The sequence below is a fragment of the Poecile atricapillus genome, chromosome 1 (genome assembly GCF_030490865.1).
Source record: "Poecile atricapillus isolate bPoeAtr1 chromosome 1, bPoeAtr1.hap1, whole genome shotgun sequence".
Lineage (NCBI taxonomy): Eukaryota > Metazoa > Chordata > Aves > Passeriformes > Paridae > Poecile > Poecile atricapillus.
The window spans coordinates 63,775,261-63,789,471 of record NC_081249.1 but is presented as its reverse complement, the minus strand read 5'-3'; the positions used below and the strand labels follow the sequence as shown (position 1 = coordinate 63,789,471).

The 14,211-nt window shown below is 42.6% G+C and overlaps 1 protein-coding gene across 6 annotated transcripts in view; it reads left to right on the top strand.

Annotated features, from left to right (window-relative positions):
- The window catches only part of DHRS12 (dehydrogenase/reductase 12), a 35,570-nt gene extending 21,402 nt beyond the window's left edge, over window positions 1–14,168 (top strand). For 3 of the 6 annotated variants that reach the window (XM_058840653.1, XM_058840660.1, XM_058840671.1), the window contains 3 exons: window positions 377–467; window positions 1,798–1,935; window positions 4,431–14,168. In XM_058840653.1, coding sequence (XP_058696636.1) covers window positions 377–467; window positions 1,798–1,935; window positions 4,431–4,558 — 357 coding nt within the window. In that variant the 3' untranslated portion in view covers window positions 4,559–14,168. Of the gene's footprint in view, window positions 1–376; window positions 468–1,753; window positions 1,936–4,430 lie in introns of those variants that run through there. The other 3 variants (XR_009277809.1, XM_058840654.1, XM_058840655.1) reach the window with 3 other exon arrangements.
- Window positions 14,169–14,211: the final 43 nt, after the last annotated feature.

Here is a 14,211-nt window from a genome sequence, read left to right as displayed (position 1 = left end):
ACATCTTGCATGGAGGAGAGCATGGCTAGACTTTCATTTGATACGAGAGAAGTCCCAAGGGGGAACACTGTCTTTAGCTGATGAACCCTGTCTGTCTGCTTAGTTCTTGCCCACAGTCTGCAGCAAGTAGACGTGGTCAGTAAAAGCAGTGCAGATGCTTTAAAAGTAGATTTGTGGCCAGGGTATGGATGGCAATGAGTGTGAAAGTCTCTGATGAAATTATCCAATAAATCCAGTCAGGATGAGCAGCATTTCTGCTGTACATAAATGCTCTGGTATTTATGGCATATTTGATATAGTTTATTTCCCTGGGAACTAATTTGGTGGACAGGCTGTTGAACTTGGTGCTAGCGTGGCTCTTACTGCTCTATCCTAGAGACAGCAAGTTGTCCTGACAGAACAGTGGGCAAAGGCTCACAGAAACATCCATTTCTCTGTGATGCACCCTGGCTGGGCAGACACTCCAGGTAACATCTGCTTCATGCTCTGACAGTAACTTTTTCTTTTCAGGATTAGTCTAAAAGCAAAGACAAATGAAACTTCCTAGTATATTTCTCTAACAGGTGCAGTAATTTCTTTTCTCCAAACTGGTGCTTGAAGTAGTTTTATATCCCCTTGGTGGCTCTATTCTGCACAGTGTCTGCTAGCTGTGTATATCTAGAGAATAATAATGGGCAATGAATGCTTCCAACCCTGCACAAGTGCACAGCAGAGACACAGTTCCTTAATGTAACCTTTAAGTTACATTTGTAGTGGAAATGTTAAACACACAGATGGCACTTCTGCCTCTGAAAGTACCAATATGCAGACACTGAGAATTTGTGAGGGCATGTAGGAGAATGCACCACTGTGCAAACCCTGTGCTCTTCCTCTAAGCATTTACTGCTGTTGAGAAGCAGTTTGGCCATTCAGCCCTTTGTCTGAGCTGCAGCTGTTCTTCAGTGACAGTGCCTGAGCAGGTGGGCCAGCATCAGTCATGCACTATGCATGTTGCATTCCCCGATGTTTCCACCTCCCAGTGGCCAAGCTTGGGATGCAGAACAGCAGTTACATCTCTAGGTCTTTTATAGGGATGCAGTTTCCAAAAATTGCTTCTGACAACAGAAGCATTTACCCTGTCTACTTTATGCTTGAAAATAGCTCTTTCCAACTAAATATCCTGCTATTTATTTTTCTTTAAAATACATTTATTTTTGCACTTCCTTTGTGGATTTCAGACTTAACGAACCATAAAGTTATCCCACCTTAAAGTTCAAAGACTATCCAACCCCCAGAAATAAACACCTACAGTGGATGGGCTCACAGTCACCATCTGTTGGACAAAATAAAATGAAGGCAGAGTTTAGACAAGAAGTAAGCAGATTTTAAATACAGTGCTGCAACTGGTTTCCTAAAACTGGTGAGAAAATAAGAGCTAAAAATCCCATTAGAATACTAATTTTTGGAATACTAAATTTTGGTTTTTGGAATTTCTGTTTCCCCCGTGTTTGTCATCTTCATGGTTTAGAATGGGATTGGCAGAGGAACGTCTTACAGATCCTGTTGTCAGTTTTGTCCCTGTAATTTGACCCAAACAAACAAGTGGTAAATCATCTGGCAGCTTAGTGCTATTCTCCCACAAGCCATCCTACTCCCAGACTGGGGGAAATACTAATTTTCTTCCATAAGCTCCAGAGATGCCTCCTCTCCTTCCTACACACAAAATGGCAATTTGAAGCTGTTCTATTTTTGTTTTTATTTTTTTGTATCAAAGAAGCTTTGCATGGCAGACCACCATTCCATTGTTATCCTTTCCAGCTGTGAGGTCGTCCATGCCCGATTTCTACGAGAGGATGAAGAACTCGCTGCGCACAGAGGCCCAGGGAGCTGACACCGTCCTGTGGTTGGCAGTGTCAGCTGAAGCAACAAGGCTGCCCAGCGGCCTGTTCTTCCAAGGTAAGGAGCAGTGCCTCACAGGCTGGAGATCCCCAGCCTGCCTGAGCTTAGGATCCCTGTCTGGCCTGGAAGGGGATGAAGGCTACACCAGGCAGCTTGTGCAAAGGATAAAGCATTCCTCAAAGTTGTTTCAAGTCTAAATGTTCGAGTGAACATCGTGTTAAATTATTCTATTCCTGCTTTTGTCCTCTAAAGTAGCTGATAGAGACTTCAAAGCATTTCTTCACAGAGGGCTGGGGATTTTTGTAATGAAAATGCCTGCATGTAGGACTGTGCCAAGGGAAGGTGAATCACAGAAGTCAAAAAGCATCTCACAGAGTACTGGGAGTTGGCTCTGCTTTGACAGGTTCTTCTTCCTACTGTTCCATGCTAGCTAAAACTGTCAATTCCCCCTTTCTCTAACACTGGGCAAAGACTTCAGCACAGTGGCATTTTTGGCACTGTGAGCTCAGGGAACGGAAAAGTAGGGCAGAGCCTTTCTTTTCTCCCAGGCAAATGATAGGCATCTTTATAGGAGCAGGTGGAAGCAGGGATGCCTCAGTGGTGATACAGGTCAGTTCAGAAAGAGAAAGTTCAGGGTAATTTCTTAGGGAAGCTCAGGGCTTCTGTTGGATGTGGCACTCAAATCATGATTCACTGAATTCCTATACAGCGTGCAGGAAGCTCAGACTTTTCTGCATTTGGGTTACTTTGTCCCTTCTATCCCACAGTCAGTCACACAGCGTTGGCTGCAGTGGACGTTTTTCATGTCAGCATGGTGCGCATTTGCCTTTCTCTTACTCCAATCACTTTCATTTGGTCCTAGTGCTTCTGCTCAGTTGTTCTTTCTGTTCCTTTCATAATTCCACCAGGCTCTTCTCTTTGGCCTTTGTCTACCCCCAGCTTTGGTAAACAGGAAACATGCCCTGGCTCTTTAGCTAAAGCTACTGACTTTTGAGAGCTTTGGTCCTGGCATGATTGCTCTTAAAGCTGCAAGAGAAGTTCTCAGTCTGTGTCTTGTGCTTATCAAACGGTGGTGAAGCCAGTTATTTCTTGCTCCTATGGCCTTTTGGAAGCCACAGCTTATCATGGGCATTCTTCAGGCCCTTTCAGTGAAGGGCTTGGGGTGTAGGAGCACTTTGCCACAAATCCCACACTTCTGGTCCTAGGAAGCCATTTTCCAAATCAGACACAGTTTCCCTCCATTTTCTGCATTCTTTTTTACTTTTTGAGAGCAAACCAAAGCCAGTTTTTTCTGAGAAAAAAAAAAAACAGAAGTGAGAACATGACTAGTACTACCATAAATCTCTGCATCTGCTAAAATATACAAAAAATGTTTAACAGAGGCCTGCTTTCCAAAGACTAGAAGCATCTTCTCTGTGATGCTGAACTTGGCTTTCATACCTAGTTCCCAAACTTTAGCACAGGCTACTGGAAGCACTGTGGCTAGGTGGAAAGCTGTTCATAATCAGTGCTGGAGAAGGGAATGTTCCTCTGCATGTTTCTCTCTCCTTCGTTTTCCATGAGCAGAAGTTATGTGGCATGTGCAGTCAGGTAAACATTAGCTCTTAAGAGAGCAAATATCTCTGCTCTCCTGGGAAGCCCAGTGGCAGCCTGATAGGTTTTCAGGGAAATCTGCTGCCCAGAGTTGCAACAGCTTGTTCTTTTTATCTCAGCTGGCTGCTGTGGAAGTTGGGCTCGCTAAAAAGACTTAACCAGTGCTCTGAATGTTGTTCCACAGACACCTGACAGCATTGTCATAAGACTCCTGGGCTCTAGATACTGTGTTTTTGGAGGGGAAAATCCCTTAGAGTAGGTGGTGGTAACAGCTGTATTTACAGAGTGAGTGACAGGCATGAGATTTGGAAAACCAAGCAAAGCATCAAACTGAGCAAACTTGCTTGGATACATGTCATTTGTGGTGATTGAGCAATAAGCCCGAGTTCCTTTGCACTTAGAATTTAACTATTGTTTCTAAGGATGAAAGTAAGCATTTTAAGATTGAAAATAATCCTAACTACAAAGTCCCAGCTGGGGATTTGTATAGTACTAGAAACGTTCTCCAGGAGGCAAGGAAAAATGTTGTTTCAAGTGCAAAAACATCTTCTGCCTGCAGCAACAAACTCCAGCTTTTGCTCTTTGTCTGTAGGTGTTGCACTAGTGACAGGCATAACCCTACAAGGAAGCTCTCCTTTCCCTACATTGTCCTCAGCTGCAAATGGAGGCTTGCTTCACAGTCCAGGTCATATTGTGCTACAGAAAAATCACTCTAGCTCCAAAATACAAATTGAATAGGTTAAATTTTTGGTTTAGAAGATATGCTTAACTACAGGTACCTAGAAGGTTAAGTTTCCTGGCTTCAAGACCATGAGGTATGTTTGGGCAGTAGAGAGTCCATCAGGAAAATGTCTTTTCTGCTATAAGAGAGTTAAATGTACCCATAAGATTTTGGGGGGGTTCTTTGTTTGGTTTTTTTTATTTTTATTTTATTTTTGGTTTTTCTTATTTTCTTCCAGACAGGCAACCAGTCCCTACTCACTTACCCCTAGCATACACCCACAGTCCACCAGAGGATGAAGAGAAACTAATGGAGCTGCTAGAAGAGTTCTCCCAGAAGTTTAAATCTGTTTCTCCAGGAACTTAAGTGTCTCTGCTGACACAGTGTCACCACAAATCTTCTAATGACATAGTAACCTGCTGTTGAGGGGAAGTAGGATGCCATAGGCCTGTTAAAAATGAATTAGGTTCAGGTGTCCTCATAATGAGGCAGTAGAGTGGCACCTGTGTCATTTTTTTCTGCTGTCAGCTCTCTCCCACTGTGAATATGCAGCTGCTGCCTCAAGACACACTAAGAAGAAATGTATTGGAAGAAAAATTGAGAGGCATTAAAATAAACCCTGAGACTTTGTAAAGTTACCTAGAATAATTTAAAACACTCAGCACAGAGAAATGCAGAGGAGTGTACTTTCAGTAGCCTTCATGAAGGACTTCAGGAAAGAAGTGGGAATGCTTTAAACAGCTTCTAACTGCTGTATTTGACAGGTTGGTGGCTTCCTTTACTGCATGAGAGTGATTGGGCTCAAACATGTAACTGGGAATGCAGAAACTCTCTTGCAGAACCTGCTTAGTTTAAAGGGAAGGATTCCTTATGGCCTTCAGTTTCTATAAATTAGAGCTGGTATGCAGAAGTGATCTGCTTCCTCATGTTTAAACAGCAAGAATTTAGGAACACTGCCAAATGCCTTCCACATTACTTTATGGCGCCAGGGCTGAATATTATCCCATTTATGTCAAAATACCATGAAGTAGGAGGTTTCAACACAACACACCCAGACATGGCTGGATCCAGCAGAGAAATGGCTGCTTGACTGTAGACACAAAAAGAAACAGCATGCTAAGCTGTACCTGCTTGCCATTTCTGTGAGAGATTAAAGGGAATTATTTTATCATTATGAATAGATTAAGAGGGGAAGGGAACTATGGCAGGGCACAGGTTTTAGTAAAGAATCCATGGAGGAGAATGGAGGCTTGTATTTTGTCTGGATCTGTTTATTTCCAGACAGAGGACAGGATTCATCTTACCTGATCTGTAAGGTCATTTGAATTACTCACTGAGTTTCTCACTGTAAATCGGTAGAGAGAAGAAAGGTTTTTTTTCACAGGGATTTACTGGATCTAGTTTAAGAAACACCACCTCCAGTGCTGCATCTTTCTAATAGTGCTGAAGACAATCAGCTCAGACTAAGACATTCCGGTGGGTCTCATTTTGTCTTAATAATTTCAGATTTACTACAAAGCCAAGACTGTTATTAACAAATAATACATCTTCTCCTGAACTGTGTTTATTAACCAACTGCCTCTAGAACCCAGCCAAGTTGCTGCACTCTTTCATATGTGGCTCAAACCAGTGTGGTAGGACCAAGGATCTAAACACAAATACACAATACAAGAGATGTTCTTGAGCTCTCTGCAGTGACTGGCAGTTAAAGACTGCTGATGGACAGAGGAGAACTCCTCATGTCTGCTTTATGTAATTTAGTTTCCTCCTGGCTGATGGTATTTCCTCATTAATCAAAGATCTCCTATTAAGTATCAGTTTAAGAAAAAACTGCTTTTTTTCAGCCTATTGTCAATCTCCTTAGAAATAAAGACTTTACTGTCAGAGAGGCCCTAAGGAAAATTTTCCCATGATAAGCAGTGCTGAGACAAGTCAGGCTGTCACAGCTCCTCCTGAAGAGGTTGGGTCAGCATTCAAACTATTGCCTCATTTATAAATTAACTCTTTGTTGCACTACAGTGAAAGAAAACAACAGCAAGTCTTGTACAGAGGTTTATTTCCTGCAAATCTGGTATTAACATTTTCTATGGTTTAAACCGGTAAATACAGTTACCCACAACAAGAGCATGGCTGGAAGAATATATAGTAACTACATTTCTTAACCCAATAGCTGCAAAGCTAATAAAAAATATTTACATTATTTAGTATTTATGTTAATTTGCTTCTCAGCTCTGCAGTACAGAAGAAAAGTTTAATGACTGGTATTTAAATAGTTCATAAAAGTAAAAACTCTGCACTATATATGTAAATATTTAACACATTTTAGTCCACATTCTGCACTAGTGTATTTGAATAGCCTATATTTTCCATTTTGTGTCACAGCTTAAAAATGAAGCCAAAGTTAAGAAAACTGCTTTAATCAAAGTTTGGTCAGAGTGTCAAAGAGCAGTATGCTATGGTTTAAGAGCACTTGTGATTTAAAAATAACTAAACCACAGGAACAGCAACTAGAAGCATAGTCCAGAGTCTCACACACTTTGGTATTATGGTCCTGCTGATGCTTTATTTCAGCCTGATTCCATGAGAGCAAACATGGCATGTGGCTGCAAGCCAGCGAGAGAATTTATGTTAATGCAATCCAGAATGACTTGCACCTTCATGTAAGTGAATACATTTACAGACTCACAGATTATGCTGAGTCGGAAGGGACCCACAAGCCTCATGGAGTCCAACTCCTGGCCTTGCACAGGACGCCCCAAGAGTCACACCAGGTGCCTGAGAGCATTGTCCAAATGCTTCTTGAATTCTGTCAGGTTTGGTGCTGTTCCCTGTTCCCTGGGGAGCCTGTTCCAGTGCCCAACCACCCTCTGGGTGAAGAACCTTTTCCTGAGATCCAACCTAAACCTCCACTGACACAACTTCAAGCCATTCCCTTGGGTCCTGTCACTGGTCACCCCAGAGAAGAGATCAGTGCCTGCCCTTCCTCTTCCCCTCACAAGGAAGTTGTAGACTGTGATAAGGTCTCCCCTCAGTCTCCTCTTCCACTTTTAAAATTTTATGAGCAAAATAAAAGTAGCATCCAGTGACAGATGACCAGAAAATGAAGGTAGCACAGGTCCTTGCTAAGCAGTGCACACTGGGAGTTTGAAAGCACACCTGGTTCATGGGAATGGACAAGCACAGCAGCTGCTCTTGCCAACCTTTCCTGTCCATGCACAGCCCAACATTTCTTGTAGCAGCTTTGGGGCTTTTATGACTCTGACCTCACTCTGATGGCTTCACATTTTTCTTCATTTCATAAAGTCACCTAGTTGGGAAGTTTTTGCTCTCAGGGATCTTGCACAGGAATGTAGCACTACAGAGCACATGTGGAGCTGGTAATTTCCCTACATCCTAATGGAAAGGCACACCCCATCATCACTGCAGCAAGACTGACTGCAGTGATGCAGGGGCCACAACATCTTCTCTTTTTGTCTTGGATGAAAATTTTAGGTCAGCGTAACAGGTATCAAACAATTTTGTAAACTGCATTTTGTCTTGTCATTTGGAGTTTAATTTCTGGGTCATCTTTATTCATTGTTAAAAAAAACCCATAACAATAAACTAAATTAATCTGCTGTTGGTTAAAGGTATAAAAAATTGTTTGTTATTTGCCTTTGAATGAAGGCACTCCCATACATACCTAACCATTTTTGGAGTAAAGTGTAAATACCAATTGTTGGCATTTGCAGTAACACACACTCCAGCTTCTGTGTTCCATTCAGTGGGAACAAGGTGTGAGCAGGGCCACCCCTTCCTGTTAAACAAGGCTCAGGTGGGATGTTGAACATGCACTGCCTGGGCTCAAAGGGAGTTCTGCTATATCCTTCGTTATAGCCTGATAAGTCAGTCCTGCAAACCTCAATGTAAATAAATTTATTTGGTGGGAGACAGTCCCAGCCATTTCAATTGTCAACACAAGCACTAATTTGTATTTTTGTCATGACAGAGCCTTTCTAAAAGCCATGGCACTTGGAGAAGTACTAGTTTTCGTTAAGCGGTGCTGAACTTGGTGAGTGGAGAGTGAACACAGAATTCTTCTTTCACGAAGTAACCTGATGGAACAATGGAGGAGGGCAGCTAGGAAGCAGTTTAATCTGTAAATTCCTCTGTATGTTACTCTCTCATCCTCCCTGCAAAAATAAAGCACCCATCTCATGACACTGGATCATACTTATCTAAAATTAGTGCTGGTCAACATCCACCCACTGTCATTTTAGAAAGGCAGTTTCCACTCTGGCAGTGCAAAGCTTTGCATCTTCCCTAGCTCACCTTTCCCTGTTTGCCTCAGACTTCCCATCTCTTGCTTTGTTGGGAGAGGCAATTCTGGGCACATTCGGGCAGAATCAGCGATTGATTACAGGAGATAATTTTGAAATGCAACTAAGATGACTTGAAAACTCTGTATTCCTGCAGTCACCCCAAAAGCACTGATCTAGGCAATGAGAGAAAGAAGGCTTTGAAAAGGCACTGAATCTGACAGGGAGCAAGTGCAACAAAAACACTTCTGGGACTAAAAGTGATCAAATCCAAGAACTTCAATTTGTGAAGTAGGTCAGTATTTATGTTCCTCTCTCTAGAGGGAGCCATCAGATAAACTTACAGAAAAATTATGTATTCCTCTGAAAGAAGTTTTCTCTCTCAAAACAAAAGCTAATGCTCAGCTTTATGAAGGGACACAATGCTAGCCTGGCCAAAAGGTCTTCAGCAGGACACATTTATACCCTGCTCCCTGGAGAAACAACTCAAACCTTTGCTGCACCAGCAGTGCCAGTGCCATGTCACAGATAAAAACAGTGTCCAAACAGGGAAAGAGTGCTAAAACCTGCACTTGTGCAAACTTCAGGGTGAGAGTTCCCAGGAAGTGCCATTTTCTTTGATAGTTAAAAATCTTGAGCATCTTCCCTTTTCGGTTCAGGATCCACAATCCACAGGGAGCCTTGAAGTGATGCACAAAATTGTGCAATTCCTCTGCTGCCCAGACACCATTTCCTTTGGGCTGCTCACCCACTGCCAGGCACTCAGGGCAAGAATTTGTCCTGGCAAAGAACACATCCATAAAATAGCTGCCAGTTTTATGGCAATTCACAGGCAGATGAATGGGTCCAGTCAAAACTCAGTAAATCAAATTCCTCATTACGTACATGAAGAAGGAAAAGAAATAGCCAAAAGCTGATAGTAATTAATTTAGTGGGGTTAAGATACCACAATTTATTCAGCTACATCAGAAACACTTATTTACATAATGGAACAGTACTGGAAAGTGTTACAATGTAGTAGGTAGAAAAAGATGGTCAAATTGTTGAGCAGCAATCCTGCAAAACTCTGACCTGAACAAAGCCATGTCTTTTTTTCACATAAAATCCCTCTAATAAAAAAGATTAGCCCACAATTAGCAAAGGGATTAGCAAAGCCCACAAGATACTGGTCAGTATGACAAACTTAACATACTAAACAGTCAGAAACAAGGCTCAGCCTTTGGAAAGATAAACCACAGCTAGAACTAATGCTAATGAAATAGATGTAGAAAGGAAGTTTGTGTACTTGTCTATTTGTGAAAATTTCTTAATTACTTGGCCATGGCAACCCCACAGAATTTTCTTGGGACAGAACAAAATAGGGGTGTTAGCAATGGGTCTTTCACATCTGAAGGAAGCCCTGACCTGTAACAAAACGTAAGTATAAAGGTGATAAACACTTCAATAAATTCAGACTATTTATTGTCCCAAGAACAAATAATTGGAGAGAGGCAAAACTATCTTCATAAGGCCCGATACCTCTTCTGCACCATCTCAGCAGTCATGTCTCTTCCCCATCCTCTTAATGTTGAAGTGCTTATACATTTAATGCAGTTCTGAAAAAACTACTTGAGGTAGGTAAATATTATTTGGCAATTGAACCAAAGAACAAGAAATGGAAATCTTCACAGACTGGGACAACTCTATGTTCCTTGTGGCTTCTGGTTCTGGACCATGGCTGCTGGCTGGCTTACAGTACTGGGATGGGGGGGATGGTTTGGCTTTATGCAGTTCTGATGAACATTTCTACAGTGTAGGTGATTTTTGTTTCGGTTTGGTTTTTTTAGGTTTTGTTTGTATGCTGATAACATTCCTTTTTGGTATCCCCTCTTTGCACAGACTTTGCCAGCACTGTGCTGTCTTGTTTTCATTTTGGTTTGAGTTCAATGTCCCTACTTGGCAGCAGTTTCAACTGAACTCAATTTCTTTCTCTTCTGAGCAGTACAGTGTGTCCTGCAGCAAACAACATTTCAGAGATGGCCAAAGACTGGTCAGAAGGGAAAATCCCCAAACTGGGAAAATGCAATGAAAAGTCATTTGATCACACAAAGTTCATCTCAAATCCCAGAACTTCAGGTTACTGGCAAACTCGGGATGACATTTTTTTCTTCTGAGGAGCAAAGATTTCCTGCCAACATTCACAAGATGCAGTTTTGAAGAGAAAAAACCTCTGTCTTCCTCAATATTACATAAAAAGTCATCACAGAAGGGACTCAGCACATCAATGCATCCTGAAAAAAGGATCAAGTTTGTAGTTACTGTTGCATACTATTGCCACACATAGTAAAAAGTCTTCTGAGTCCTAATGAAAACATCCCACTTGCTCAGTGTGGTCTCCTGGAAAGGACATGGCCTATAAAACCACACATTGTAGCCCTATTTCCTGTGTGCTACAAAAGAGAACTTTGGTCACTGGTACACAAATGCTGTTTTGAACAGCAAGGACACACGTAGCTAATATTTGCTAATTTGTTAGTAACTGAATTGTTAGTAATTTAGATTTAAGGAAAGATACTTATTTTTTCCTTTCTCTAAGCAATAGAGTAGACAGAGGCATTAAGTGGACCTTGAACCTAAGAATGGCTGAGGTGGGAAAGAACCTTCAAAGGTTATCTGGTCCTACTCAAGCAGCGTCACCTAGAGGCGGCTGCCCGGGGTCATGTCCAGTTGGGTTTTGCGTATGTCCATGAATGGAGAACCCACAACCTACCTGCCTGGCCAGTCTTGTGCCCCTGCTCAGACACCCTCACAGTAAAAATTGTTTCTTGACATTCAGAGGAAATCTTTGTTGCAGTTTGTGCCCATTGCCTCTGGCCCTGTCACTGGACACCAGCGCATTCTCTTTGCACCCTCCCTTCAGGCATTTATACACACTGATGAGATCCCTCTGAGCCTTCTTTTCTCCAAGATGAACAGTCCCAGCTCTCCCAGATATATTCCAGTACCTTTCACCATCTCAGTGGCCCTTTGCTGGACTCCATCCAGTAGGTTCATTTCTCTCTTGTACTGGGAAGCACAGAACAAGACAGGAAAAAACCCCAAAACTGTCAAATATTTCTTTCTAACAATTATTTCCTCAGCAGGAATAAGGCAATTTTTTTCCCCCTACAATTGTGCTGGATCATCCTTTTTGCACATCCAGCCATCCACGTTCTTATCAGGAAACAACCCCACTCAGAGGAACACATCCCTCCCTTTCCCAGGACTGGAGATGCTCATGCCACCCTCTGAGGAAAAGTGCAGTACCCACTACAGAGGTACTAAGAGCCCACATGCTGACACGCATGTGATGGCCTCAAGTTCAGGAGGACAAAGTATGGAGGTCACCTGGGCTTGGCAGCAAAAAGCAGCTGCAGACAAGGGTGCTCAGAGCTAAGCACACCTCTGTCACTGTTCAGGATCATCCCGTCAGACTGGCTGATTTTAGCCCTATCACTGCTCTGTTTCAACATCTAACCATGATGTGAAGTCTTCTGGTAGATGGGAGGACCATCAATGCTATATTGCAAGCAAATGCCCACATTCTTTTCTCTTCACTTAAATATTTTCAGCTTAAAAAGACTGAAGTTTGGTGCTCAGATTGCCCCACCTGGGACACAAGTGACTAGCAAGCTGCTCAGGCACTGTGTATGTGACCAGAGCCTGCCCCATCACCTGCCTAAGCCCTACAGACACTGCTCATTTTAAAGCCAAGAATAGGCATGCAGATGCTCTGGAGAACACTGCCTCTTCCCACAAGGAAGCACCAGCTAAGGGAGAAATGAAAATCACCTTTTCTGATGTGTAGAGCAGAGGGAGACCAGCAATGTCTGTGTTCCCCTTGTCATAGCACGAGGGGGCACTAAAAGCTACTCCCCATCAGCAGCCTCAGGGAAAAGGGGCTTGGGTTTATTTGAGAGTGTTTGTAGGTATATGGCACTGCATTGTTTACACCTGTATCAAAACACACCCTCCTCCCATCCTTCAATAATGCAATTCATAAAAATAGCTCACAGTTGTTATTCAGCAAGTAAAATGGAAAAAAAAAAAGGACCAGGGAACAGACATCCCTTTTCATATGGATCTAGCAGACAGAAGAAACTGAGATTGCTACTCTTAACACAGCAGAAGAAGGCAGGCATTTTAACTCTCCCAGTGTCAAATCCTTCTTGTTTCATTTGGAAAGTAAAAGAATTACTGAATTAGATACATCTGTTTTCCCTTCATATCTCTACATTACAGCTCTTAAGGGCCAGCAAAGGGACAAATTTTCCTTCCCCCCTCAGCTTCACTTGCAGCTTATGTAATTTTCTAAACCCAGAATAGTTTGTCCTGAGCCTGCAAGATAAGGAGATGTTTAGCTTAAATCCAGATAACCCTGCAGGTCATTCAGTCAGAAAGAACAGCCAGAAAAATTCTGCAAAATGGTTTTGCATACCCCACATGCACACATAAGCAGCACTGAAACCATGACTCCTTGGAAGACGGGGGGAGTGGCCACGAGTTTATTGCAGAACAGTCCAAGTCATTCTGAAATGTAGTCTCCTTTGGAATCAGTTCTTCATCTTTGTTTGCACATTACATGTTCAGGAGTAGGCGCTGACCAGGGGCAGATCCTCAGCTTGCTGACTCCACCGCTCCATCAGGGTGAGCACAATTCATGCTGGAGTCCCAGCCTTGGTGCCACTGCTGTCTCATCAACTGGGCACTAAACAGCCATCTAAATTCACTTCAGTGTGCCCGTTTTTCTGTCACCAGTAGACACACTCCTTGCACAGCACAAGTCACATCTTTGGCCAAAAGGCCCTGAGCCCAAAGGAACATGGAACACCACAGTCCAGCAAAGCTCTGTACATATTCTCCAGCTGGAATGAAATATGGCAGGCCACTTGCTCATCTTGCATAGCTTTGACAGCCAAGAACACTTCAGTCATCAGCAAACATGCACAAGGTGTAATAAAAAGCATTCCAAGAGGAAACAAACATCTAGTTTCCAGGAGAGAAAGTGGGAGGACTGAGAAAACAACTTTCAAGCTGGAAAAATAATAGTAGTCTGTGAATTATGTTTGAAAATATGCTTTAAAATATGCTGTCTAGAGGGAAACCAACAGCAAGCTGTACGACCAGGAAATCCAAGGTGGTGTTACTTCAGAGAATGTGACTGCAAAATGCTTCATCACAGGTTATAGGATGTTTAAAAAGACAATTTTCCCTGAAAATAGACAGCAGTCCTGTGATGTGCGCACAGAAGTCCACTCACCCTTTACTGCAGCAGCTCACTGGAGCAGAATTAATGCCATGGGCTGAATTAACCATTTGTTTTCCCCTCAAAAGTGAATTGCTGCTGGGCAAAGAAGAAACTTTCTTTTGGAATTCTCTCTCAAGAGAGAACACATGGTTTCTTCAGGTAGCAATGTGCTCTGTAGTGGCAAATGTCATGGCCTCCCCACCACAGAGGCAAGAAGGTAAGTCCAAAACAGGGCAAGACTGATCACTACCAACATGTTGTGTCTCAGTTGCTACAACCACAAAGCCTGCTGAAACAGGAGATGCAGGAAAGCTTTTGGTCTGGACAGCAGTTCTGTTCTCTACACCAGTTTCTTTGAAATGCGTGAGTAATGCCATGCTAAAAAGTAACATGGATTAAAGGAACGGAGAGTTGGCTCCTCAGAGAAGGTCCCTTTGGAAAAAAGGGCTTTTTTA